Source organism: Aythya marila (assembly GCF_965140915.1).
Source record: "Aythya marila genome assembly, chromosome: 13".
Taxonomy (NCBI): Eukaryota; Metazoa; Chordata; class Aves; order Anseriformes; family Anatidae; genus Aythya; species Aythya marila.
Genome location: NC_139054.1, coordinates 378,523 through 405,549, shown reverse-complemented (window position 1 = coordinate 405,549; position 27,027 = coordinate 378,523). Strand labels below are relative to the sequence as shown.

Here is a 27,027-nt window from a genome sequence, read left to right as displayed (position 1 = left end):
GAACAAAACAAACAATTGAAAGAAGAATGGAGTAACTTTTTTGCTGTCCTGTTTCTAAGTTGTGTTCTCATTGTGATTTTTGAGATGTTACCTCCTCTACCAGGAAGCACATCTGTATATGGTACTGGCATAAACACTTCTGGATCACAATGAATCAGATGAGCAGAGCTGAGTAATTTGTATAACAGCAGAGTAAACAGCTAAGATGTTGTGGGTGGAAATTTGAGAATGGCTACAAATTTTATTACTCTTAAATAAAATACAAATAAATAAAAGTGTGGAATCAATGCCGTGTTTCTATATGCATAAACAACCACCTACTTTAAAACAGTATTAGTTCATATCTACAGGTTCTCTTCATTTGCTCCGGCTATGAAAGATTTGGTGTGCTACTGAAGAATTTTTGTTTTTGCTGACTGTTTAGATGAAAAGTTCACTCTACACACTTCATTCTGGAACCCACATATGAGCAGTTCACCCCCGGAAAACCTGACTGGACAAGGTCCCAGTCAACCCAACTGAACTTTGAAGTTAGCTTGTTTTGGGAGGAAGGCTGGGCTAGATGATCTCCAGCAGCCCTTTCCAATCCATTTTTTCCCTGTGATTTTGCAATTATAACAGAATGTTGCCTGGCCATCAGATCAAGGGTTTAGTTTTCTGCCACAATTGGCTGAACGCTGGATATGTCTGTCTTTGCAGAGTTCCTCTGGGAGGTTGCCCGTGGTTTCTGGCAGGCACTGCCTCTTTTATAATGGCAGTTCTCAACCCAGGCATGCCTGAACGGAGGGGAGATGGACTGCAGAGCATGGCTCTGGGCTGCACTCCTTCGCCGGCACACGCACAGCAAAGACTTCAACTCGGATCTGAAGCTCTCATTCAGCCAACAGTAAATGAAGGGATTGTAGCAAGTGCTGCTCATGGCAAACCAGTGAAAAGCGAAGTACAGAGCATTGCTGCTGTGGATAGCCCTACAGGAGATCAACACCACATAGCAGTTCAGAGGGAACCAGCACACTGCAAACACAATCACCACCACCATCAGCATCTTCAGCGTCATCTTCTTTTTCCGCTGATGTGCATAGTATTGCTCCATCGTGATGTCCCCAATGGCATTCCTCAGCCAGAGCTTCTTAGCTACCATGGTGTATGTGATGGAGATCACAAGCAAGGGCAGGACATACAAGAGAACAAAAGTAGTCAAGTCCAAATACTTCCAGAAAAGGTCAGCAGGAGGAGGGAAGCTGGGTAGGCAGACCATTCGTATTGTTCTGTTCCTGAAGATCCAAGAGATAAAGAACCATTAATCCCTCTGCATCTTAAGTGTTCTTGTAGGTTTCAGTAAAGGCACAGAGAGCAGAATTAATTCAGTAACACAGGCAAGGGCCTCTTTCAATTGAGAACTTCACATTAAGTCTGACCTTTGGCTCCAGTGAAGGTATTTTAAACACATCCCCAGAAAAGAAATAATCATTCATATTAAAAATTGTTCACATCTCTTCTGTGCCTGCTTCAAATGACAGCACTGAATCTCTGAGATGAAATCAACTAACAACAAGCCTGAAAGCAATGTCATTGATTTTCATTATCCTTTTGAGAGAAACCCACTGCCTGGTGAAATATAAGGAAGATTTCTCTGCTTCACCATACTTTCTATTTTAATAACACAGATGGAGAAATGCATGCATTAGAATCTGTGGGACTTTGACTGAGCTATGTCATATAAAAAAAAGCACTGTGTAAAAGTCTTACCCGATGTAAAATCTTGTCAAGGTCTGATAAATGGCATGAGGCAATGAGAAGCAGCTGGCCAAAACCCATATGATAATGATGCAAATCCCTCCTTTTACCATGGACATGCGTGGCTTGAGAGGGTGCATGATAACCTGCAGAGAACAACCAATCCAGAGGATTTAAAATGTCCTCAACTGATAAAAATGAGCTGCAAATTAAAATAAATAAATAAATAAATAAATAAAGGTGCACCTTTGCTTTATCCATGTTCAAGAGCAAGCATTTGACACTGAACTCTGAGTAAAAAGCAGAGTATGGGCTTTCCAAGACAGCAAGGCATACTCAACGCGGACCTAAAGGGTGGTAGAAGTTGAAAGCCAAGTGTCTGTTCTGGTTTGCACTACAGAGAGCACAAAGTGTCTCTTGATTACTGTAGAAGAGGTCTCAAATGCAGATGGCAGACCTGGTATTCACAACTTTTTACATTTGATGGACTTGCACAAGTCTGACATGGTGCCTAAGATCCTTACAGTTAAATGTAATCTTGGACCAACATGGTACTAACTTCAAAGCTGGTTTCTTCTCTATTCACAGTTTGTCCTGTGCAGTACTGGCTACAGTGTGGTGTACTGCATGTGTGCATGTGTGCTTGCTGCTGAGAAGGGCTACTTTGTCTGGTGATGTCTTGGTCACTCTTTCAGCCTCACATTGCAGTTTGAGATGCTGCAACAGCTCTGCATCCCTCCAGTCTTAAAAGGTGGGCAGGAGAGTGTCATCTTAAGGGACTTCTGAAAGTGTAAGGGCTGGAAAATGTAAAGAGCTATGTGAGCATTAAATGCTGCTGCTGGCCCGGTGCCCTGAGCAGAAAAACACGTTCAGGGTCACCATCAACTTGAATTCAGACATCATGAAAGTTATATGTCCATTGAGCTACATGGCCCACAGATGATTACATTACACAATAAAACAATAATTAAAAATAGAACTATCATGTCATCCACGTGATTTCTTAGCTGATTAATTTTTTTGGCATTTTTTTTTCTGCATCTTTTCTTGTCTCATTATAAATATTTATTTAATTGAGCTTCTATAACTCCCCTGGAACATCTGCCTGCTCTGATACCTCCCAGGACTAGCAATATTTTTAGAGTCAAGTGTTGCTTTCTCTTTGCTCAGTGACATCTCCATACTTCTATTTATATCTCCTTGGGCCATGCCAGCTAATTCCAGTTCTGAGGAGCTTACTGCACTGGGTTTAACAGCAATTATTGTTTGCTCATAATTAAACCAGCATTTCTTAATGCACAGCCATGATTTGCCATCAACCCAGAATCTGCTAATTAAAATGCCTCGTTATTGGAATACTTTGCAATGTTATTTGTAGGAGGGACAGACTACCAAACTTTTTGTTGTATAAAAGACAAAAGTGGATGGTCTGTGCTCTGGCAGTCACTGTGACTTTCTGACACTAGATGGAGCACATCCCAGATAATCGGAGTGAAATCAGTTACTGTTTTCAACTTCATCTAGCTGTGTCACTTATCATGTGCTTTTCAGTAACAACCATTACTGCAGGCTCCAGCACTGCAAGGAAAATACACAGTAAGCCCAACGAGTGTACCTTGCAGAGCCTGCTCTCCCAGCGCACAGCATCTGTCAGCCTTAGCAAAAATGACAAATTTTATTATCCTTCAAGGAAAGCCCTGTTTGCACTCATTGGTTGGCCTATGCAGTTTTTATGGTTGGTATTTGCCAAGAAGCATCTTTTTGCTGGGGAGGGGGACAGTGCAGAGAACTTCTCATCTTAAGCTGAACATACTAACACAGTTCTCTCGACTGCCAGTCCCAGGTATCCCAAAATAATGGGGAAAGCCTGAAAGTTGGAAGAGTCTTCATATATAAATGCTGAGATAATGTTTGGGCTTGCTGATGTTTGAATATATTCCTGCCATGCTTTAGGGCACCCAGTCACTGAGGCAGGAAGGGACCTTTGGAGACCACCTTGCCTAACCCCTGCAGAAGGCAGGCCCACCTGGAGCATGCTGCACCAGACTATTTCTGGATGGGTTTTGGATGAAGATTCCACAACCTGTCTGGGCAGTGTTTGATCACCATCACTGTACAAAAGCAGTTTTTACATCCACCAACATAAAAGCTAGAATCACTCTCCTTCAAGGATTCCTTAATTCCCAAGACAGCACAGGATTCCAGGCCCTGTGACTTGAAGAAGAGAAAAGCTATATGTTTGGTTCACTGTTTTCTAGAAAATATGGGTGTGATGTATATTGCATACCTGATGCCGATCCAGAGCAATGGCAGCAAGGGTCAATACAGACACATGAACGGAACAGTACTGAACAAATCGGCTTACATGACACATCAGCTTTCCAAAAACCCAGGTACTGCTTACAAAACGCACCTGAAGAACAGAGAAAAAATAAATAAATTAATTAAAACTGTGCATTACCTGAAGAGTCACAAATAGGATTCCTGGGAATATTTTAAGGGAGAAATATTGTGATACAGTTTCCTTATCCTTTGTAAATATATTATTATACTCAGATTTTGGGGAAAATGACGACTGTGCAAGAGGCTCTGAAAAAGAGGTGAGATTTATTATACCGAGCAAACAAAACCACTTGAGTACTGCACTGCGTGTGTGTGTTTGTGTGTGCATGTGTACATGTAACGTGGCTATTCTGGAAAACACAAAGAAATCTATTGATTTCTCGATGAGTATCTGCATGTAAAAACATTAGCATGTCTCCTTAAAGACAGCTGCATTTTTGTCATTGTTAAAATGTTCACGTTTGTGAATGCCAAAAGTTGCATGGGTTCAAAACTCAGTGAGATAAATTCATGAAAGAAAAACTCTTTGAGGGCACTGAAATATAGAGCTAGCACCCTTGAGTCAGAAGCATCCTCATGTACCTGCCCTGTGGTCATACAGGTTACAAACTCAGCATACAGGATACCTTCTCAGCAGCAGGATACTGAGCGGGACAGCAGTGTCTTGCTCTCATGCTGATCTCTGAGCTTGGCTCTCCTCACATCACATTGTGATACACTGACAGTAATATCAGAGGTGTCAGCTAGCTTAGACAAACAGAGAGGAAAATTTTCCCTTCCAGATGAAAAAGCAACTAACACTTTACAGGCTGGGTTGTCTTCCTTGATGTGACCTCTGGTGTACAAGTTATCTCCACCAGGCACGACGTCCCACTGCCCTTGGGGAGACTGTAGTCAGAGAGAGTTTAAAGTCTGCCCTGAGACCGGAGTGGAAATGGCACGGTAGCATTTCTTAGAAAATCACAGAAAGCTGTTGCTTCTTGCGGATTTCCTACAGAGGCAATTATCCCAAATAACTTGTGGTTTTACTCCCTGCACACACAGCTATTCCTTACTGTGCAATGTTTAATATAACTCATTTTGGAAGCAGATTAAGCTAATTTGAAACAAGGCACATTTACTACAGAACATACATCCACACAGAAAATTAGTCAAAACTAGCTAATGTTTTCAATTAATCTACCATTTTAATTCTAATTATATTCCCATGGAGACAATTCTAGTAGTAATGAGTCTGTCAGTGAAACTGTAGCATTTTCTCTTTCTTTGAAGTTGATGTAATGCTCTAATCTAAGAGGGATTAAAATAATTTAATTATTTGTTCCTAATAATTAACCATTGTGCAAACACTCAAGATGGCACTATCCTTTCCCTAAAGATGAACAGATGCAAATCTGACCAGAGTAAGGCAGTGAAACCCCACCAAAGGAATAGGATCAGTGTAGGGAAAGGTAAATTCAAACTGACAGTGCAGCAAATGCTTCTGGAAGGCAGAAGAGCACCATGGACAGTTACGGGCAAGGACAAAAGTAGGAACATTTCAGATGCTTTTGAACCAGAGGCTTTTGTAAAATTCAGCCATACACAGTCCTACTTACATGCTGTTTATAGACTGTGACAGTCAGGCAAGAAGTGCAACAGTATATTCTTCCCACTTCACTCTTTATTTTTCTTTCTACAGTTAGAATTATTTAATATCCAAAAGTAAACAAAGGACAACCAGCTCCTAGAAGCATAGTTACAGCACCCCAGCCACACCAAGCTGGCATGGCTCAGCAAGGACCTCACAGTTTCTCCTGCAATCATCTTCACAAGGAGTGACCCTGCTTGCATCATCTCCATAGTAAATTGACAGCTAATTGTGCTTTCTAGTGTCAAACATGTCCCCGCTTCCTTCCCCATAAAAAGACCAGCAGAACAGACCTGTCTTGACACTGTCCTGAAAGGGAGGAAGAAAGTAAGAGAGGAGGGACGCCCCCCAGCAGGTTTTGGGAGGTGGGGGCATGAGCGCCCCGGTCTGTGTCTGTGTGTGAGGGGCTGTGGGAGACAGAGGGAGCACAGCTGCAGCTTGTGCAGGGTACCAAAGGAGCAGGGAAAGAGATGAAAAGAAAGTCTGAGTATGAGCCCGGTACTGACTGCAGCAGTACACATGCACATGGCCCTGACAGGCAAACACAGGCACCTGCAAACCCCGTGGGGGCTGGGTGCTCGCCCCCAAATTTGGATGTGCGCACCCATCCCTGCCTCACAGCCTGCGACCAGCGGTGAGCCAGAGCTCAGCGTGGTGTGTGTGTGTGGGCACAGCTCCCTGCCTGCCCCACGTCCCCCAGCTGCCCCGCAGAGCCCTGCGCCCGGCCCCTGGGGAGCTTACCAGCGTGAAGGGCGTGTTGAGGATGGTGATCATCACGTCGGCAACGGCCAGGTTGACGATGAAGAGGCTGGTGGCTGAGTGCATCCTTTTGTTCTTGATAACCACGTGGCACACCAGTGTATTTCCAAAGAGGGAGATGCAGATGATCACTGAGTAGGCTACTATCAGCAGCGCCTTCACTGTCCGGCTCTGGGACTCACCCTCATACCTGGTGCCACTGCCAAAGTCCCCCAGGTCCTCCAGGTCCAGATCACTGTGAAAGAAGGATTGGTTTGGGAAGCCATACAGTGTGGAGAAGAAGCTGGTGGTGTGATTCTCTGTTCTCCAGAAGGGCTTGGAGATATACTGCAAAGGGAACCACGTGTGTCTGCTCATGGCTTGGGAAGCAAAGCTCCAGTGCTGCCGGTGTCCCTGGCACCCCGGAGAGACTGGGGCAGGCTGCACGTTTCTCTGCCCTCCCTCCTTCCGGGGAGCTCAGGTGCTAAAGTCAGTGGTTGCAGGGGGGAACACACATCCTTGCATTTTAAAAGTATGCCCCATAGTTGCAAACTACATAAAAGAGTTGATATGTGGGTCCTTCTTCCCGTGCTGATAACATGTCAGCTTAACCCCAGGGACTCTCCAGCTGCTGTTCTTCTTTTCCAGTCCCATATGTCCTGATACAGGAGCTGGTTCAGATGCTGAAATATCAGAGATCCCCAAACACTTTCTCTCTGCACCTAGGAAGAAATCCTGGTGAATATTTCCCTCTGGACACTGTTCTGCTCCTCTCCCACAACTTCTCCTTGGAAAACTGCTATATTGCTTTTCCACATAGTCCTTCACCAATCAGGTCTTTTTCCCAGCAGTTTTCAGAGCTTGTCAGAGCTAAAAAAGCAAGGGAAACCTTTTCCATTTATTTCCATCCTCAAAGTATCTGAGCTATTCACTGGAAGCAGCTTTGCTCAGAGACTGAGTGGTCCCTGCTTTCCCTGTGATATATACAGCCTGCCAGATGACACACTGCATATGAAATAGCCAATAGTGTATCTCTTCCCAGCTTATCCTGAGATGGATTGCAGCCCCACAGATAGACGATGGGAGAGTGTGACATTTGCAGATTCTAATAGAGCAGCAGAATACAGAGCGGATGTGCCCTTATCTTCCCTGTCTCCCCCTCCTCCCTTCTGTGTACCTAGCACAATAGCTTTGTGGGGTGAGGCGTCTTTACTAAATTGCAGCATCTTTCTCTGCCTTCTAGAGTTTCTGCCTCCAGAGAGCATCTGAAGATTTCTGTCTTCAGATTTCTTCCGGATTTGTGCCTGGCATTGTCCCCTTCTTGGTCCCCTATGGTGCAGAGCACAGGGTAAAAAGTGAAATGCAACGTGAAAATGAAGACAGAAGTTTCAGGGTGCTGCTGGTGTCCATGGAGACACCTACCACAGCTCAGCCTGCTGCTGTGCACTAAGGCAGGGCAGGGGGAGAGCAGGAGCAAAAGGGTCGGAAGTAGAAGAGGCAGAAATCCCTTCTTTTCTCCTTCCCTTCCTCTCCGGGCAAAGTCATTTGCAGAGTCTTTTGCTGTTAAGTGCTTCTGCCATGTGTCCTGCCACTGAGACTGAGCTTGGCATGCAGCTGGTTCAGGGCACAAACCTGCTACATCTTTTTCCTCTTAGTTTCTGTTGCGTAAGGTCACTAACCCACACAGCCAGGATTTGATTTGGAGAATGATAAATGAAGAATACTTCCTTTAGAAACACAAAGGTGTAGAGATGCACATGCATGAGATCAGAAGCAGAGCTCCTGTTAACAAAGATGAAACAGCAACCGCTTCCTTGCACGCATCCTTGTGAGATGCAATCTGTCGGAAATTGCTGCTTGTGGCTTGGCAGTGAGCACACAGCTGCCAGCACCGGCTCTCATTGCTCTGCTGCCCCCAGCAGCTCCCCCCAAGCTGGGGACAGGTCAGCAGCCACCAGGGTGATGCCAGTCCTCATGCCTGCATCTCTTACATTCCACTGGACAATTTTCAGGTGTTCAGACTCAAACAAATAGCTGGCATGGGCTGTTGGCAGTGAAACTTCATCCTCCTTTCCTCTTAGAAACCTGTTGCTAGCATTACTCTAATCATGAAATTAGAATGACCTGACAGGAAGGTTGTTTTCCCTGTATCTGGTGATTCATCTCTAATTCTGGTGGTTTGTCCAGGACACCAAATGTCACTGTTACACATGCTGTAAATTTCTTGAAGGCTGAGACAACTTTTCTTTAAATATATATATATGTATATGTGCGTGTGTGCACCCACAGGGGTCTCCACTGCGACACACCATAGGCTGGGGACCTGCACTGGGGATAGACCTGGGGCTTCACCCTCAAGTGCCTTCAGCATGTGACTGTGATGTGCTCATTTCCCGTCATTCCCTTTTATTTTCTTGTAATGCAGTAGAAGAACAACTTAGCATAAGGTCATTTAGGTACACATTTGAAAACAGACCATTTTAATTGACCCAGTGTGCCAGAGGCAAGCCTTTCTAATACTAAAGTATTCTTTGCAGAACTGATTTATTCTATCAAAGATTCGAACACTTAAGCAATCACACGCTGTTTTGCTGCAGTTATTATCCACTTACAAATGTCCTGAGCTGCATCTTAGTGGACCTACGTCTACATAATGCATCATTAACTTAACATTTGTGCTCCTCTGAGTTAAGCAGAGAAGGCAAAGGAGAAATGCACCTTTTCAAACATATTCTCTCTGTACCTCTGCTACTTTTGAATTGCTCAATGTCCACTTTTATTTCTATAGAAAACTTTTGACTTTCTCATTTTGGCACTACTTGAGTCAAAATATTTTAAAACTTTTTATTTTCATGAGGTTACATAGCATTTTCATTTTTAGTTATTTCTGGTGTCTAAAAGAAATATCAAATAATTGGAATTTCAGTTGAGGTGAAGATCTTTTTTCTGATTAGATCTAATATAGGATAAGTGATGATGATGGTCAAAGAAATCAGAGCAATGCTATAAAAATTCAGATCCTTGTTTGGTCACTAGTCTGGCAAATCTAAAAAAGCAAAGAATTAAAACATCAAACCAATTACTAAAAAAAAAAAAAAAAAAAAAGTTAATTTTGTTATTTGACAGATAAAATAAGGAAAGGTGTGAACATCCCAGTTAAATTTTTCCAATGTTCTGCACCAGGTGCTAGTCATAAGACTCATGCTGTTAGCATAAGTAATCTGTTTCAATTCCTCTTGGTAACTTTGGAAATCAACCTGGGAATGGAAAAGTGTGTTTTTTAAAAAAAGTGTTTCACATTTGACCAGCACAGCTGAACTGTCTGTTAGGAGAGTAGCTGTGTTTGGATCTGTAAATTTTTCAGGATTTCATCCCACTTGAGAATATTAAATCATCAGATAAGGAAAATTTCCACAAGTCATTGGTACTGCTTATTTTTAAATGGTCTTTTGCTTGCTTTTCACCTTTCTCACTCGGTCCAGTCTCTTCTGACAGCACAATATTTTGGCCAAAATCACCTTCGCTCATAGAGGATGAGATCAGCTGTCATGAGTGAGCCCCTGCACCTCTTGGTTTCATATCTTAGAATCATAGAATCATAGAATATCCTGAGTTGGAAGGGACCCTTAAGGATCATCAAGTCCAACTCTCGACACCGCACGGGTCTACCCAAAAGTTCAGACCATGTGCCTAAGTTCACAGTCCAATCTCTTCTTAAATTCAGACAGGCTCGGTGCAGTGACCACTTCCCTGGGGAGCCTGTTCCATATCTTCTTCCAGCCAGGAAAGGTCATGTGAGCTGTTAGAGAAAAAGCTGCTGCTCTGAAGCTGCTCAAACTTTTGAGACATTTCTCCCTCTTCTTCATGATGTGCAATGGAAAGCAACAGAGAAACCTGGGGAGAAACCCCAGGGAGAGCAGGCAGGGTCCTCAGGGCACTGTGATGCAGCAAGAAAGGAGTTCAAGACCTGGGCCTGGGGTGTGAGACAAAACAATGGCAAAAGCTAAAACAAGAACTTCTTTGGTTTGAAAACCAAATGTCTCTGCTTTGCTATTCAGAGCTGAAAGCAGCTGGGGTAGATGTGATGTTTCATTCCTTGAACCTGGACAAGAGAGCAAATTATTCAACCGTTAAAATTTTCAGATCTAAATGAGAAAAACAAATGTTCAATATGTCTGTTGCATCAGAGAGCTTTCTGAAAGATTGCTGTTCTCTAAAGAAGCTAACAGTTTGTATTTTTCTATTTGAGATATACAGGTTGAGTAAGGAACAGAAACAATGAGAGCTATGTATCAGTCCCTTGATTTTTTTCCTTCAGTCATAAAGTGTGTCATGAGTAAAAGTTTGCATAACCCTTGAAAACCATGATATGGTGATGTGGGATTTTTTTTTTTTTTTTTTAATTTTTATATTTGCTTTACTGTGCTGCGGACACTGTATTCCTCTTCATTTGCAATGACTAGTACTGCTTTTGTGAGTCAGAAATGTCAGATGAACAGACAGAAATTTTTCAGGACATTACATGGACTTGATAATAAACCCACTGTGTTTGGTCATAACAGAGTGACTACCCCAGGAGTGAATTAAAGAATGCAGCTCTGGAATTCAGGCAGACCCTGACAACTTAATATCTTAAATGTATTTAGTTTAGGAGTTGCCTATTGGACAGAACAGCTTCATGTGAAGCCCTCAGTGGACTGCAAGCCTTGGCAGTGCAGAGTCGCTGCGAAGCAGCTGCTGGTACTGGTGCTGCCATGCCCTGCTGCTGGCAGCCCCGCTGCAGCAGCTCCTGCACGAGGTGCTCAGCGCCCTCCAGCAGCATCATGCTGTGCTGGGCAGCAGGGTTCTCCAAGTGTCCTGGGTGGCTCTGACCTGTGCCTTGCCACTGGGCACGCAGCCAGGCATGCCTGGTGGCGAGGGAAAGACTTGCTCAGCCCACGGCACTTGACAACACCAGCCTTGGTCTGCGTATCCCTTCATCCCCCCTGACATTATTCATCACAGTCTTGCATTCTCCTCTTGGTAAGATCCATTGCAGATATAATCTGGCTTTTACATAATTTTTTAATTTACTGAGAGCAGACTTGTAGGCAAAATCATAAAATTTGCCACTCTGAAATAACAGCTGCTAACATTTAAATTAGAAACAGTCCCTGACAACTAATTCCTTCTATATCTGCTTGACAGCAATAAAGTTGATGGAGGTGTTCGGTGCTGATAGGGTTTATTTAGGGAGTCTAGTAACTCTGCAGTCTGATCTCTGCACTGTGAACACTTGAACTATTCAGTGCAGCCCCAAAACGAGCCCCCTTCTGTTACGTGCAGCATCTTGTATCCCCTGTCAAAGCGATTCAGTTCAGACCCAGACAAACCCCTGCAGGTGTGATCAGAAACGATCACACATCCCGCCCAAAGTCTACTGATTCATCTCAGCATCCAATTAACACCACCTCTGATGATGTGGACACTAAAATAAAGTTCTTCAATCGTTTAGCATCAGCCAAGAAGGCTGCTGGCAATACCTTTGGCTTTCGGGACTATACTCAGACACTGTGTAGATGGGGGCCTGGAGAAGATGATCTCTGCTCCAGGCACCTGACCCACGCGTCCCTGTCCTCTCCAGGCAGAGGAACATCACTGCAGAGAGGGGTAGCCTAATGAGATGTCAGAAATCCTGGTGGAGAGGGATTCTGCAGAAAGGAGAGGGCAATAACCACAGAGACAATGAACATTTAGCTTCAGGGGCTGCTGTTGCCTGTGGTAACATGTCATTACCTAGTGCCCATACCACATCCAGCATTGTCACCAAGCCACTAAGTATCACAGTGTGAGTGAATTGGCTCTCATGCACTCTGCTTTCCATGCACTCCACAGACAATGCCTTACATAATTTCTGCTTTGTTTCAGGTTCTTTCAGCCCCAAATTTCGATGAAATCAAGCTACATTTCTGTGCTCCCTCTTTTCTTGCTCATGCATTCAGGGTAACTCTGCAGACTTCAGTGAGACCCTGGCACAACCCAAGAACTTTACATGCAGGGACAGTCTGCAAGTATTGGCCTATGACTCAAAGCCTGGATGCTTGCAAAATTGAGGAGAATTATTTAAGACAATTGAGTCCTTTGGGCTTTCACTTCTGAGGGAGATAACAGGAAATAAAGCTCTGTATCTCTCTCTGAAAGACCCTCCAAGGCAGGGACTTACTGCAGAGCATTGCCATCCAGGAGCTCATGCCAAGTCACTGCATGTCCACTGCAAATCTTTCTTCCCAACTAATAGGTTCAAAGAGGAGATGGATGAATTTCTTTCCACTGGGTTTAAATGTACGTGGAATTCCTCGATCCTTTATTGCCAGACTTGTCTGTGATTTTAGTAGGGGAAAAGCCCTTTATTAAGAGAACATGTTATAAGAACCGAGCTCTGAAGGAGAAGCAAAACCTTATTCCAACCAATTATCTTGAATTGAAATGGAGTTCTGCTTCTGAGAACAATGAACAAAGCTGAGCTGGGCACTAGTCCTCTCACACCCGACTTCTCAGGCTGAGCAGTTAGAGGAAATGAAACGCTGCCTTCATATGCATTTCCATCTCTTCTCCCACCAGCTTTTGCCTCCACATTGATGGAATTACAATGCGTGATGCTCCCAACACTGGAAATTGTGCCCAAAGGCCAATTTCAGCTTAAAAATTCTGCACGCTACTTAGATCACCCTTTGATCCAAAGCTGAGACCTGGTGCAAGCTGCCCATCTCTGCTGGCCCAGGCGGGTGCACTTTGCTTTGCACTCGGGGACGGGCAGCTCCCGCTCAGCCCAGGCTGTGGTGGTGCTGCACAGCAGCAGCCGCAGCCTTCCTGCAGGGGGGATGCCTGCCAGTCAGGGCTTCGGGCAACAAGCCCATAAGCTCTTACACCTGCGGAGAAGACAGCAAATTGTACCTGCTTACTCCTTTGAAAAAGTGGCATCAGCAAACAAAAAGAGAAGTGAATCGCATAATGAGAAAGTGCTCAGCTGCAAAGGGAGTGGGCGGAGTACAGCTTGTTTATTTAACCATTCTAAAGCAAATGTCGCTAATTAATTTCAGGTCCTCCTTGTAGAGCTATTCTTTCTTTCAGTGGAATGAATTACTTGGAGGTGAACAGACACCACACACTTTCAATGTCTTTTGAATTCCTCTCTGTGAGGAAAAACGTGAAACAAAGGTGCTGGGTGCACTGACTATCTGCCAAGGTACTTCATAAAATCTTCCTGAAGTAGCATTTGAGTTTTTATTCTCACAGCTTTCCTGGGAAGTAGTGAAATCTTTATCCCATATTGTGGGCAGAATAACAAGGGATGATCAGATGACCTATGTGGGATTAGCCAGGATGCTTACACTTGAGGAAGGAGCCAAAAATACTTTTTTTCTGATATGCTGGATCAGCTTTGCCCTAGAGAAGACTGACATACTGTACAGACTGATATTGTGTAAAAATATCCATGGTGAACTGATGCTTGGTGTTGTACTACATGCCCTTGCAATCCAAATGCTGCATTACCTCCATAGCATGGACTGGATTTTACAAAGGTAACTAAAAGGAATCCAGCACGTACTATGAAACATCTAAAATATTCAGCTCTAATGCCTGAAACTAATGCAAATCTTCATAATATTTTGTGCTAAAGCTCTTTGAGTACGTTTGTTACTTTCTTTGTAACACCACTTTAATTCGACCCTTTCAGGATGTGAAACACCAGGTATGTTAAGTAAATTAGTTCCAAGTCTGGCCCAGGTATTAGAGACAGCAATTTGGAATACATACCAATGCAAACAAACAGAGAATTGACAGAGCCTTCCATATTGACAAGCTTTGCCAACTGTCCTGGTTTCACCTTCCAGCTTGGGCCTAGACCTCTCTCTATGGAGCTGCAAACTAGTTGCAGGAATCAGAATGAGACCAATGCTTTTGGACCTGATTAAAGGCTTTTTTTTTTTTTTTTTTGTATCTCCTGCTGATCCATTTCAGAGTGCAGCCCAATCGTAGCTGCAGCAGCACAAAAAGATGTTACTACAGTACAAAAATGAGCTGAAACCTCCTAAAATTGTTGTTACATAAAAATCACACAGCTGATACATTCTCTGTGTAATATCCTTGCTTCCCTGTTGTTTTCTTTCTGGGAGCTTGCCTCTTTTTTCATTTTTTGGATGGGAGAAAGCCAGGTGGGTTGTATTAGTAGCTAGCCTAGAGAAACTGGGAGAGATTCAGGAAAGGCTGCACAGAGCCTGACATGCATTGTGCTTGGGTTTGGCTCTCCATGGCATCAGCAGGGGTTCCAGGGCAGCTGTCCCAGCTGCAGGCTGGGGTAGGCACCCCCCAGGGCCAGGGGCAGCAGCAGACATGCCACCATGGCACCAGGAACGGCAGGGTCAGCTCAAAAATGAAATAGTGGATTTTCAAGGGTAGTGACTGAGATAAGACCTGTCCAAAAAGTAGAAATATTTTCAGAGTGTGCTCACCCCCTGGTCCCCAGCCAGCTCAGGCAGGTGGGACAGACCCAACCCTGAACTGCCCTGACCCTGGGGAGACAGCAGGCTCACAGCTCATTAGCAGTGTCGATTAACTGGGCCATGACTTAGAGACATGTGGCTCAAAGACAAAACTGAACAGCAGACATTCAACCACAAGAGGTTATTGCAGGGGAGGGCAAGGCTGGAGTCTTTCCACTCCAGAAGCACGTGTCCCTGATGGTCAAAATAGAGAAACAGCGCTGATATTTTCAGAGTACCACCAGTAATTTGATGTGGTGACTTAGTGCAGGCATGATTACAGGGTGAATACAGGGTGTATATCTAAAAAAAATTACTTCATTAAAGTATCTGCAAGAAAAGAATGTGACTGGCTGGGCCTGATCCTTTCTGCAAGCCCACCTCGCACATGGGAAGTTGCCCCTTTTCCAAAAACTGCATGGATGGGTTTTCTCTCCAGCATTTGAGAGAAGTAGCTTGTGAGTGAAGGAATAACAGGTGAGAATCTGTGCTTATCTATTCCTCTCAAAATGATTTACAAGAATGTGAGTGCCAAATAGTCCCAGAAACTCCTCCATACCTGGTCCAACTGAAGTAAGGGACCAGAACTTTTTCACTTTGTGTTACCTGTGAATCAGTAAGAAGACAGTAGGAAGAGCTGTTAGCAAGCTCTGAACTACCCATTGTCCTGGAAACAACTAATATGATAACAGCAAAAATGTTCAGAAAATTAGATAAAGTCATTCCTTTTCTTTATTGGGCCATTTTGAAAGACTAAGGGTTGAGTCACTGAAAGCAAGACCTCATTTGTACAGAGATGCACATATTAAGGAAAGAAAAATGAGTCAAACTGTCCTAAAGATTTAGCTGTATGATGCTGTCTGACAAGACCTCCTGTGCCTCCAAAAAACATTTTTTTTTTTTTTTTTTTTAAGATAGCATCATTCATTTCTTTAATACTGGTGAATTTCAAATGGAAATGATGCCAGTGAGGCCGCAATCATCATGATAAGTAATTTCCTACAAAGACTACAATTGTGTCTAGAAATTTAGGAGGCTATCAGCTTGGAAGAGATGCTTGAAAAGAAGTAACTGTAGAAAAAGAAAAAAAAATGAAGTTTGATATTACATTACATCTTTCCTAACACTCAGAGTTTGAAGAGAGATACAAAATCTCTGGAAAAGCTCCTACAAAGAAGGTTTCCAACAAAGATTACATCTTCCTATATTTTCTCTCTTCTGTGCTGTATTGCCATTAGTTATTTAAACTAAGGATCTTCTCTTCAGGTTGAAGAGACTCAGGCATTAAACAAATACAGAATGCTTCTTCAATATTTTATATTTCCTTTCTTCATCAATAGATCATTCAGCCATTGCAACACTCCTGAAACCTACAGGGGGAAAAAAATCAGCTTGGGGGGGTCAAAGATAGCCTAAGTTGGAGATTTCTCTCCCCATCTACTTTATGGCTTTTTAGTTTGACTCATTACAACTTTACCATGTAGCCTTGTGGTGACTTTGGAGTTAGTGCACAATAAGGAATGAAGAAGAGCCACAGACTACTCACTTTCCAGAGAGCTGACCTTGCTGCGTTCATTGCCACCCAGCCTCCAGCTCCCTTCAAGACCACAAGAGAGAATTTACTTTCAAACAAAAAGGAACCATGTGATTTATCTTGGGAAAGAGGGAAGAGAAGGGGGCACAGAAACAAAATAAAACAACAAACAAACAATCAAACAAAAAACACCTTTCCTGTAGCCTGAACATTTGAAGAACTGCTTATTAAAAAGCAAGGTTTCTTTTATAAAATAGTAAGTTAATTATTCATCTCCATATAATGAGCACCTGGGACTTTGTTTAATGTCTCAGACCAAGAACAGCTGTGATTATATTGACAACAGCAAAAGTGGCTGTCCTAGAGAAAAAAAAAAAAAAAAAAAAAAAAAGTGCAGCTTTAGTACTTCTCTGTCACTGGCACCAAGGAGAAGGTTAATAGAAGAGGGATCTGCTGGAGGAAGATGATTTATGTACTTGCTGTTCTGTATTGCTTTCCTTTAGCTCAGCTGAGTTGAAGGCATTGTTGGAAGCACAGCTGTACTTTAAATGGCATCCCAGCACCTCAAAAGATGCGAGCAAAGACTAAGCCAAAATAAAGATGCACCTAATTTCTCAAAAGCAGATTAGGGGTGAAAAAGGTTATGTCTATCTTTAGTTTTAATCCTGATCCTTTTGAAATGAATAGCAGTCTGTGTTTTCTTAAAGTTTCCCAGAATTTAGTCAAATGAAAGGTCAAAAATAAAAATCTGATTGGGAACAGGATGTCTTATTTCATTCTCTCAGAACAACAGCGCCTCTAGCACTATCCAAAAGAGGTTTTATGTGGCTCACCACCAGTGTATCTCTGATTTGCACATAAATCTTACCTCCAGGAAATATTAGGATTTTTTAGTTATAGACAATGAAACAAAGAAGCCCTGGATCACATCCAAACTTCTCCCAAGCTGGGCAGAGGGTTCTGCATCTGGCACTTTTTAAAACCCCTTCAGCCAGATTAACAGGATAATGTTCAAACAACCTTGAGAGTCTTGAATGAAAGTGGCTATCAGTAAAAAGTTATTATTATCAGCAGCACCATCTCAAGTTGCTGAATCTCAGATGCTAGTACAGAATGTCTCAATAATTAAATATTGTCTCTTTCTGAGTCACTTTGGAACATTTGCTGTGACTCAACCTGAAACAAAACAAGAAGCTTCAGAGGTCTGCAGACAAAGGATGCCTTTTTCTTCCCATGATTTGTAGTTCTGCCTTGACATGTATTGGGTAGTACACTTCTAGAGCAAATGCTGAGCAAGTAGAGTTGTTATAAGGTAAAGCGGTAATAATCATGTCCTAAGTAGCTGGCCACATTTTCAGGAAGATTGAGAAGTCTCCTATATGTGAGGAAAAAAATAAATCAAAGACAGTGCTTCTGCATAAACATTTGGTTTAGGATATTTATTTGTTTTAGTTCCATTTCTGTTATAGTAAGAAAGCAGGCCAAGTGGAGACAAAAACAGCCCTGAATTTCCAGCCTCCAGCTTGGTCAATCTGTTACTAATTAACATCTCAGACAACAATGATTTTTTCCTCTGTTTTCTATGCAAACAGTTTCTCATAGTTGAAACACAGGGCTCAGAAGGTGTGCTGATGTCTATTCTGAATGCTTTGAAAGCAAAGAAAAGCATGTTGCAGAGTGTTAGTGAGGAATATCTGTGCAAACTGAGATGTTTGATAGCATATTGGAAATGGCTGGACAGGGGTTATCCAAGGCTGGAACAACAGTTGGACCAGAAGCCCCAGACTGAGGTAATCTGCCACAAATGTCTGACAAACAGGAGAGAAGGTTAATGCTTCCAGGCCAGCAGATGTTGGCTTGGAGCCTGGGTGCAGAAAGTCAGGAGTGAGATGCAATTGAAGAGCTTTTGTGGACGACGCTCAGCCAGAATAATGGGGGCTCTTCCTGGTCCACATGGAGTCTACTTGGCAGAGTTGCAACATGGACCAGAGTCCTTTATTACTGATGCCTTTGGATGACTTTTCCTAAATGCTATTTGACGGGTTAGTAATGATGTTGAAAGTTATGGTATCTGGCTGAGTGTCTGGGGTGAACTCCAATTTTCTTTTCCATGCTGGCTGCTTGAATGAAATAATGTACATAATGTTTATATAATTATGGGGAAAAAAATAAGTAAAAAGAAGATTGCCTTGTCTAGAAACTCAGGGCTTATATTTGATAGTGCTCAGAGAATCAAAAGTATCTCCTCCATGCTACTGCAGCTCTGAAATTAGCAGCTTTGTGGGCTTTTCAGTGACATTTGTCACCGCATGCAAAGCTCAGCTCCCACTGCCTTGGGCTGCAGCTGTGCAGATTCTGGAAAGCAGCCCCAGCACCAGGGGCTTACAGAGAAGGCCGGGCTGGTGGCAGGCTGCTCGCCTGGCCAGGCAGAGCACCCCGGTGGGAGTGGGACTGGAGGCCAGCCCTGGGCAGCAGTGGGGATGGGGAGGCTCTGTTGGTGGCTGGACTCCATCTGAGCCCTGAGCCTTGTCCTGTCCAGCCACCAGGCAGCAGTCACACCTCAAGGGCAGCTGCCACCTCCAGCAGCCAGCCAGGTCAGTAGGGAGCTGCTTTCTATGCCAGGAACATGAGTAGGGGTAATGCTACAGAAACCAAGAGCTAACATGGACATCTTCCATTCTTCTGTTTCTTGTAGCACAATGCACAAGAGAAACACTTCATTGTAAGCAACAACTTAGTACTGTCCAGTTTTGTGTAGCATGGGAATTTTTCCCTCCTAGTCCTGCCTTTCTGCAGCTGAGCTACCTCCCCATCAATATGACTGTGCCTGATAAAACACACTTGCCAGGAAATAGCTTGCAGTTGCCCATACAGAATGACATATGAGACACCTTATCTCTGCCAGACTTGAGTTTTATTTATATATTAGAGAAGTTAGAAAATATATGTAGGAAAAAGATAAAACAGCAATCTGGTAGACCTTGGAATACACGATAAATTGTATCAAAAACACCTTATCTAAGCTATGTTTTTTTCTTCTTGTGATATTTATCGAGATGCTGCCACCCATCATGACACAGGGAATCAGTGTTTGGGTTTCACTCAGTGCCACAAGAAATGCAAGTTGGAGAATTCAGCAGTTTCCCTTAACTCTGTTCTGATAAAGCTCCCTGGAGCCTAGGAATAGGATAAAACAGTTTTTCTAGAGCACATCCCTCAATATTTCAGTTAATATGATGATAAGTTTTATCCTGTTCCTTGACAACTGTGAACAAACATATATTTGTAAAGTGATGGCACATTTTGACTAGCTGCAAGAATCCGTAAGTTTTTCTTTTTTCTCTAATCACAATCTTAGTTAAGTAGAAACAGTCTACTCTTGATAAGTGAAATGAATGCTCCCCACTTGCCATACCTAGAAGACTCTTCAGGCGCAGGTTGAGTACCAACCCATGTTGGTAGGTGAAGGTCTTGTCTTTCCCAAGCCACTCACTGGTGTCTGACTACTATCTAGGAGTATAGTTTTGAAGAGGAATCCTTGGCTCCCTCCATGCATGGTTTGTTATAAGTTTTGGGTACTTGCATCTGGCAGCTCACCACAGTTTGCCAGCAGACAATGGAAGCATGGGTCATCATGTAGGTCTCCCATAGAGGAGTGAGATAAACTAGGATCACTGCTTAAGAGATGTCTACTTGGAAACCACTCAGATGAACTGCAATTCTGATTTATGACTAGGTTTGTTCTGGGAACCTCCTTCCCTGTCAAAGCCCCTGAAAACTTTCATTTGGGTAATTCTGTGTTGCCTCACTAAACTATGCTCTGCAAGTTTAGCTAACCACATTTTGTCATAGCCAGCTGAGTAGTGCTATAACACATAACTGAGGGAATACCAGGGAGGAGCTTCCTCAGTGACAGTTAAACATGTCATTTTTGTATTTTCAGGATGTTTTCGCTACAAAAAAAATAAATGCCACAGGTAGATGACCTGTTGGAAAGATTCTTTATCACCTAAAACAAATTATTTCTTTTCCAATCTCTTTGCCATTACTTTAAAACAAAATACTCATGAATCAGCTGACTTTCCTCCATTCAGTTTAGTAATTTGTTTATCTTTAGCTTGCAGAAAACTGGGCAACTGCCTTCATCTTGCAGTCTAATTATAGACCCCAGAAAGGTGCGAATGAACATATGTAAACCTTCAGGTGGTGTTCATCAGACTTTAAAATGCCTTATTTCCTTCTCCCCTAAACTACACTTCAAAGCATAATCTCCTGTGTGAGCTTTCATTTAAATTATTTTGGGTAGAGCATTCATATCCATGGCTGGTTTCACAGGAGGTAAATACATGCTAGTTTGTGCAAGTAAGATGATTCCAGGTAGGCCTTAACATGAGGATCATTTTTAATGCAATGGAACAGAAAATTCCAACCACATGGTTATCTTTTTGGTAGCAAGTATTTTCTACTTGTGTTTTTACAGACAAGCAGAGTGAAATCTCAGCTGCCATCAGACCCTGGAAGTCTGTACAATGCTTGTTAGAACATGTGCCTTACAGTCACAGCCCAGTTATACAGCACCTGGAAATGGTACAGGCTGAGCAGACAGGGAAGTCTCAGAAGCCTTTGCTTTTTGAACTTTTAAAAGACTCCTTAACAGCAAAGAAAGAGCTCATAGCTTGTTGCATAGCTCTTAGCAAAAGGAATTATTTCTGACATACTCATTTGCGGAGTTACCCTTGGGCTGAAATGTCTGAGAACAAGCTGAAGGGTCCCAGGCTTCTCTGAACATTTATAAATGATGTTGGTTTCTGCATGGAGGGAAAGTAATCTAAAAGCAAGTGCCAGAATAAATATATATGGTTTCCAGGTGAGCCGACGAACACTCACAAGGCTTGCAAAGCAGTGAGGAACATGTGAGAAAAATGGCTGATAATACATCCAGTACTGTGGGAGAGAGATAAAAAGGGATGAGTGAATGAATCTGGGGCTTCATCAATCCAATCTAGATTTAAAACTTTCAGTTTAAGTAATAGCTAGATAAGAACTGAGAGCTTAGACATCAAGAGGTGACAAACGGTCTACTTTGCAGACACAGGAAACAGAATCTGTATCAGCAATGGTTTCAGGAATTGTTAGAAGAGTTGGTTGTTCAGACAGAAAGTGGTTCTTCCCTAAAGCAGCTGCGGCACCGTTCTGGAGTACAGGTGTGGGTGTAGGACAGTCCAGCCAGGTACGCAATCAAGTAATGCTGGTAGAGTGCTCACAGACCTTTAGATAGAAAGCACTTAATTAAATGTTATCACTCTAAAAATCACCACCAATATGACCACAGTGCTCTTCTGAAACATGAGAGGGTTGACATTATCTTCAACACATGGCCTGGGCTTCTGGCAAAATGGGGCTGAGGTGACTGCGTATTGCATATATGCTGAAGTTGGCCAAATCTGACAGTAAAGTGGGAGACTCAAAGCCATGCGTTTCTTACCAGCATTGTGAAAATAAGGCAGTGGGCAGTGGAGAGTGACCCTCTTCACAGGAGCACTAAGGAGAGGCCAGGTCTACTTGCCTGCTGCCTGCCGGGCTGTGCCAGGGTGGGGAGCGCCAGAGGGGCTTCATGGAGGAATGGATGCTGGGGTGTGTGAGGGACGGTGTCCCTGGAGGGTCTGTGTGCCTGAGAGAAGCTGGAGGGGCATGCTCTCTGCAGAAGAAACGTCAGGGGAGGCAAGCAGGATGCTGGGCAAGGTGCATTTCCTGGGAAACTGCCCCCTTCTGTTCACACTGCAGGTGCCAACTTCCAAAAAAGGCCGGACACTGAGCCAAAAAATTCAGTAGAAAACTCAGTAGAAGGTGGTCAGAAAGAGAGGCTTGTACTTTTTCATAATTTAGTTGGTTTCTTCAGAGTTGGCAGTATTCATGGCATAAATCAACGATCCTGATTCCTCTGGACATGTGCTTTAACCACTTCCTGGACGCCACGGCAGCACACGAGCATGGCCTGTTCCATCCAAGCATCATCCCACGCCACTCACTGCAAACCCTCTCAGTTATATGAGGGTGTCTAGTTATGACAGGCACCTAATACATAACTGAGGTCAGCCTCATTTTCCCCTGATAATAACATACACTTCCCAAATATTTACAAGACCCAGATGCAGCATTGTCATGGCAACACACCTTTAAAACAAATACACCATTTTTCTAAGATTCACAGTTTAGAGAGAATAGGCTTTAAAGCTTGACATTACAAATCACCCAAAGGGACAGTTCAAGGTGGAGAACAGGGAGAAGGAGAGGGAGGGAGGACTAGAGAAGCAGGATACCCTAGGAGCAGAGGTCAGTGAAATGAGTCCTGGTGAGTATGCAGGGATGGACCCAACAAACAGCTGCACTCATGAAGCAGTACTGGCACAATGCGGGGTTGGAGAGTCAGATAAATAAAGCAGTAGAAAGCAGCCTAAGAGAAAAGGATTAATAAGAAAGCCATAGTACAGCATCTTTGCATAACAAGAGAGCTGACAGAGGCCACAGACCTATTTAAGTGGTTGTACGGATCAGGATACAGGCATTAGATTATTGCTGAACTGTTTGCAAGACTGATTAAAGACGGGCAAAATCTGAGAAGGTGTTTGGTTTGCTCAGGTTCTATTTGGGCAAAATGGAATTTTGAAAAATTTGGAATTAAGAATGAAATTCCTGTGTGTAACTGAAAAGCCAACATCACCTATTTCTATTTAAATTCTTAGAAAATCATATAGCTAGTAGCAATTCATACCTGAAGCCTTCTGTAAGCTCTCAAAATGATGACTGCTTCCTTATAGTGCCTTAGGCTACGGTATGTAGGCATTAACTATTATATCTCAACTGCTGCCCTTGAATGTTTCCACCTATTGTATTACCTTGGCTGAGCTGAATAATTCAAGACTCCTTTCCCCACAAACCCTCTAATTCTAATGTGAGCTTTGTAAACAGTCTGCAGTTTTCTAACACAGCTCTGAACACAGTGACTTACCTTCACAGTGATTTATCTGAGTTTCTCAAATAGGTGAAATATGCAGCCGCGTCTCACATCCTGAATCATTGCTGACAATGATTGGATGGTATGATGGATGATGGGCCTTCTGGGAATGTGTTGGCTAATGAAACATGGCAATCAGTTTTATCAAACCTTTGTACAGCTTCACCTGAGGGAAATCACATAACTCAGCCGTGACACCAGCAGCAGATTTCCCAGAGGGCTGCTTATAAAACAACAGTAAAACCTGATATTTATTACATCTACAATTTGCAATTTCACACTGAACCCTCTAGCCTGTGGAACCCATTCATCCCAGGAAAAGAGCACCCATGAGGAAGCCATTTCTGAGCTATGCATCTGCAATGGCATTGAAAGCATCAGAGCCACAATTACAATAGCTGGAGGCATCTCGTCACACGCTGGGCTGCTCAGGCTGGCCATTAGCATTGCCAAGGGATCCTGGCTGGTTCTTCCAGCCTGACTCACAAAACACCTGCAAGCTGAGGATCTCTAAAGTTTGCAGAGAGAAAAACAAGAGCTATGAACTATTCCATTAAAAAGCTTGCAGCCAAGTCTTTAGACGGAGTATAGAAGGACAAGGAGGCCTGTAGAAGCCAGAGGAGGTTTGGGCTCAGGAGAAAGTGGAAGCTGTTGTGCTAAAACTTCAGGATGTTCCTTGGCACTTTTCAGAAGGCTGTCTTGATTCACTACCAATGGCTGCAGAAAAAGGACCAACTCCAAGTCACTGTGGGTTCTAGTCCTGGCCTGACGAGTTCACTGCCTCTTTGACCTCGAGCAAGTCAGGCATTTGTTCCTTTGTAATCTTAGCTATTCAGATTGCTGGCATTTTATAATAACAGACACGCTTACTCTGTAAGTCACAGATGACAGGAGGGATTGGGTAAATCTCCTTAAACGCAAATGAGTAAGAGATGGTGCAAAGAACTTGCATCAAGACTGTATGATACCGTTTGTTGAAAAAGACAGTTTCAGTTATACCTTGTAAAAAATAAATTAAACATTCTGGTAGCATCAAAACATCTTTGGAAACTGAAGGAATCATTTCTATTTCCTATTGTGAACAGCTCTTGAAAGAGATTTGATGGTTGTGACATAAAATTATCTTTTTTTTTTTTTTTTCAGAAATCAGAACTGAAATGCATGTTTCAGTTTTATTGAAGCAAAAACTTTCACTCTTTTTTTTTTTTTTTTTTTTTTTTTTTTTTTTTTTGTGGGGGGGGGTGGTGTGAAGCAAAAGGATTACAACTTAAAATTTTGGCATGTCCCAAGAAACAGATAATGGTCAATGGTCACCATTTTTCAGCTTTACACATAGCTGCTTTTGTAACAGCATGGCAAGACAGAAGTTGGGACCTTTTCATAAGAAAATTGTACAGTCCTCATGCAGGGTGGGAGATCCTCTGGCGGACATGGGGCTGGCAGAAACTCAGAGGACGATGAGAATCCCCCTGTGTGGCTACACAACTGCTTTAATAACATATGCTGTGCAAATGTTGAATGGGCTGCTGCAAAATGTGTATTCATCTGTACATTCATTTACAGATACAATGTTGAATGTTTAGGACAAATTACAGATTAAAATAAAATAAATAAATAAATAATGATAATAACAACAACAACAACAATAATAATAAAGATCTATCCTCCAAAGGATTATTTCTTTTGCAGTGGGAAGAAGAAGCAGAAGGGCAGCTTTCTGGGGTCACGTGCCAGTCGTAACCTAATTATTGTCTGTTCACAAAGTATTGACGAAAGGAGATTGACAAATACTTCAGTTCAATGCACCACAAATGAGTTGCTCTGGATGAGCCAGCACTGCGGTGCTTTCAGTGAGGTGTAATCCAGCTAACAAGTCACACATTTTTAAAACCCATGTCACTATTACACTTTATGTGGTTTTGTTTTTTAACAAATTCAGAGTCTTTAGTCTGTTTAGTCTTGTTCAACACATTAATGTTTGAACTGAAAACTCAAATTTAACTCTAAATCATTCAGCCACCCATCTTCCAGCCATGGCAATAGCTGAGATCTGCAGAACAGCTGACCTGTACACACCAGAGATGAAGCTACCAGAGGGGACATGCGAGCGGCCCCCCAGCGTGGCAGTGTATGACATGGGCCCTTTCCACACCTTGCTCTGAGCAGAGGCAAGGCGCCGGTGGCCCCAGGCAGGCAGCCCCAGGCAGGCAGCCCCTTCACGCAGCACTGCTGCTGCCCTTGCGAAGGAGCACAGAGGGAGGTGGATGCCTCACACTCTGCCAGCATCCTGACCTTGTTAGCTGTTTTTTTTTTTTTTTTTTTTCTTGGAACAAACCAGTCTGACCAAAAACAGGCAGCTGCTCTGTGCTTACCCCCAAAATGCAAGCTTTCATTTGAATAAAATGAGCCCTAAATATGAAAAATAGGGAAAGGAAAGTGCCACAGGCAGGCTGTTCTAGAAGCTCCTTATTACAGATTCCAAAACTTCCTGCTACATTAATGGTCTTCTGTACTGGTAGAGATGCATTTTCTGTTATTCTCGATGACGCTGAATAACTTGAAAACTGTTCTTTCCTGTGCCCATCAGGCACGCTGCCAGCAGCAACATCAAAGCCATTTAACTGTCCCTTATCCAACATCCCATACCTTCTCCCACTAGGCTTATTCCTTTACTATTCCTTTCTGGCTTATCACAGAGCAGGTGATCATTTTTTCTCTCTCCCTTCCCATGGATTAAGAATGCAGAATTAAAGCCATCTCTCAAGAACACCAGAGGATTTGAGGTTTATAAAGAACACCTGCTGAGTAATAGATTTACCTTCTCCAAAATAGGAACACATTAACAAATTGATTTCCAAGACAGGCTGTATTTGAATTTTAACACCACAAATGCTAATTCCCTATAAAAGCTGTTTCATCAGTCACATGCCCAGTCCTGCTGTTCTCACACTGCCAGAATAGTCTGTGACTAAATTCATCATTTCTGAGACCGCTGCTTTGGCAGGTTTGGTACCTTGTGTACGCATATTGCTTCTCCCTTTTTCTCCCTTCTTCCTTCTGCAACTCTATTTAGCAAGAAGTGCATGTTCAAGCAAGTTCAGGTGCTTTTTTGCACACTTTGGACATTGTGCTCCTCCACACAGTTCTCACACAGACTCTACCACATTCTTTCAAAGGCAGCTTCTCCACTGAAGCTGAAGAATAAACTTAAGACCTACCATGCATTTTCATGGCATCTCCCTGCTTCACTGCGGTGTTAGTGTGCTTGTTCTGCCTTCTCAGCTGATCCCAGGCAGCTTCATTCTGCATATAGCACCTTGGTTCACAGCAAGAGATTGGTTCAATGAAAGTTCTTGCAAAGCCATAAGAAACATGAGTTTCACCTACAGTCTGTAGCAAAAGGCTTTTTTAAGTATGGGGAGTCTCTGTGTAACCTGCTGGTTATATCCAAGAAAATGTATCCTCCTTATAGTAAGGACAGACAGATCACCCAAAGCTGGACATTCTG

At 43.0% G+C, this 27,027-nt stretch overlaps 1 protein-coding gene across 1 annotated transcript; it reads right to left on the bottom strand.

Moving 5' to 3' along the window:
* Nucleotides 1-649: 649 nt before the first annotated feature.
* Nucleotides 650-6,826, bottom strand: LOC309882941 (G-protein coupled receptor 83-like; the record flags this gene model as incomplete). Its single annotated transcript, XM_082770480.1, has 4 exons — nt 650-1,274; nt 1,750-1,883; nt 4,025-4,150; nt 6,452-6,826. The coding sequence occupies 4 exons, from the start codon at nt 6,824-6,826 to the stop codon at nt 650-652; spliced, it is 1,260 nt and encodes a 419-aa protein (XP_082626606.1).
* Between the last annotated feature and the right edge of the window lie 20,201 nt (nt 6,827-27,027).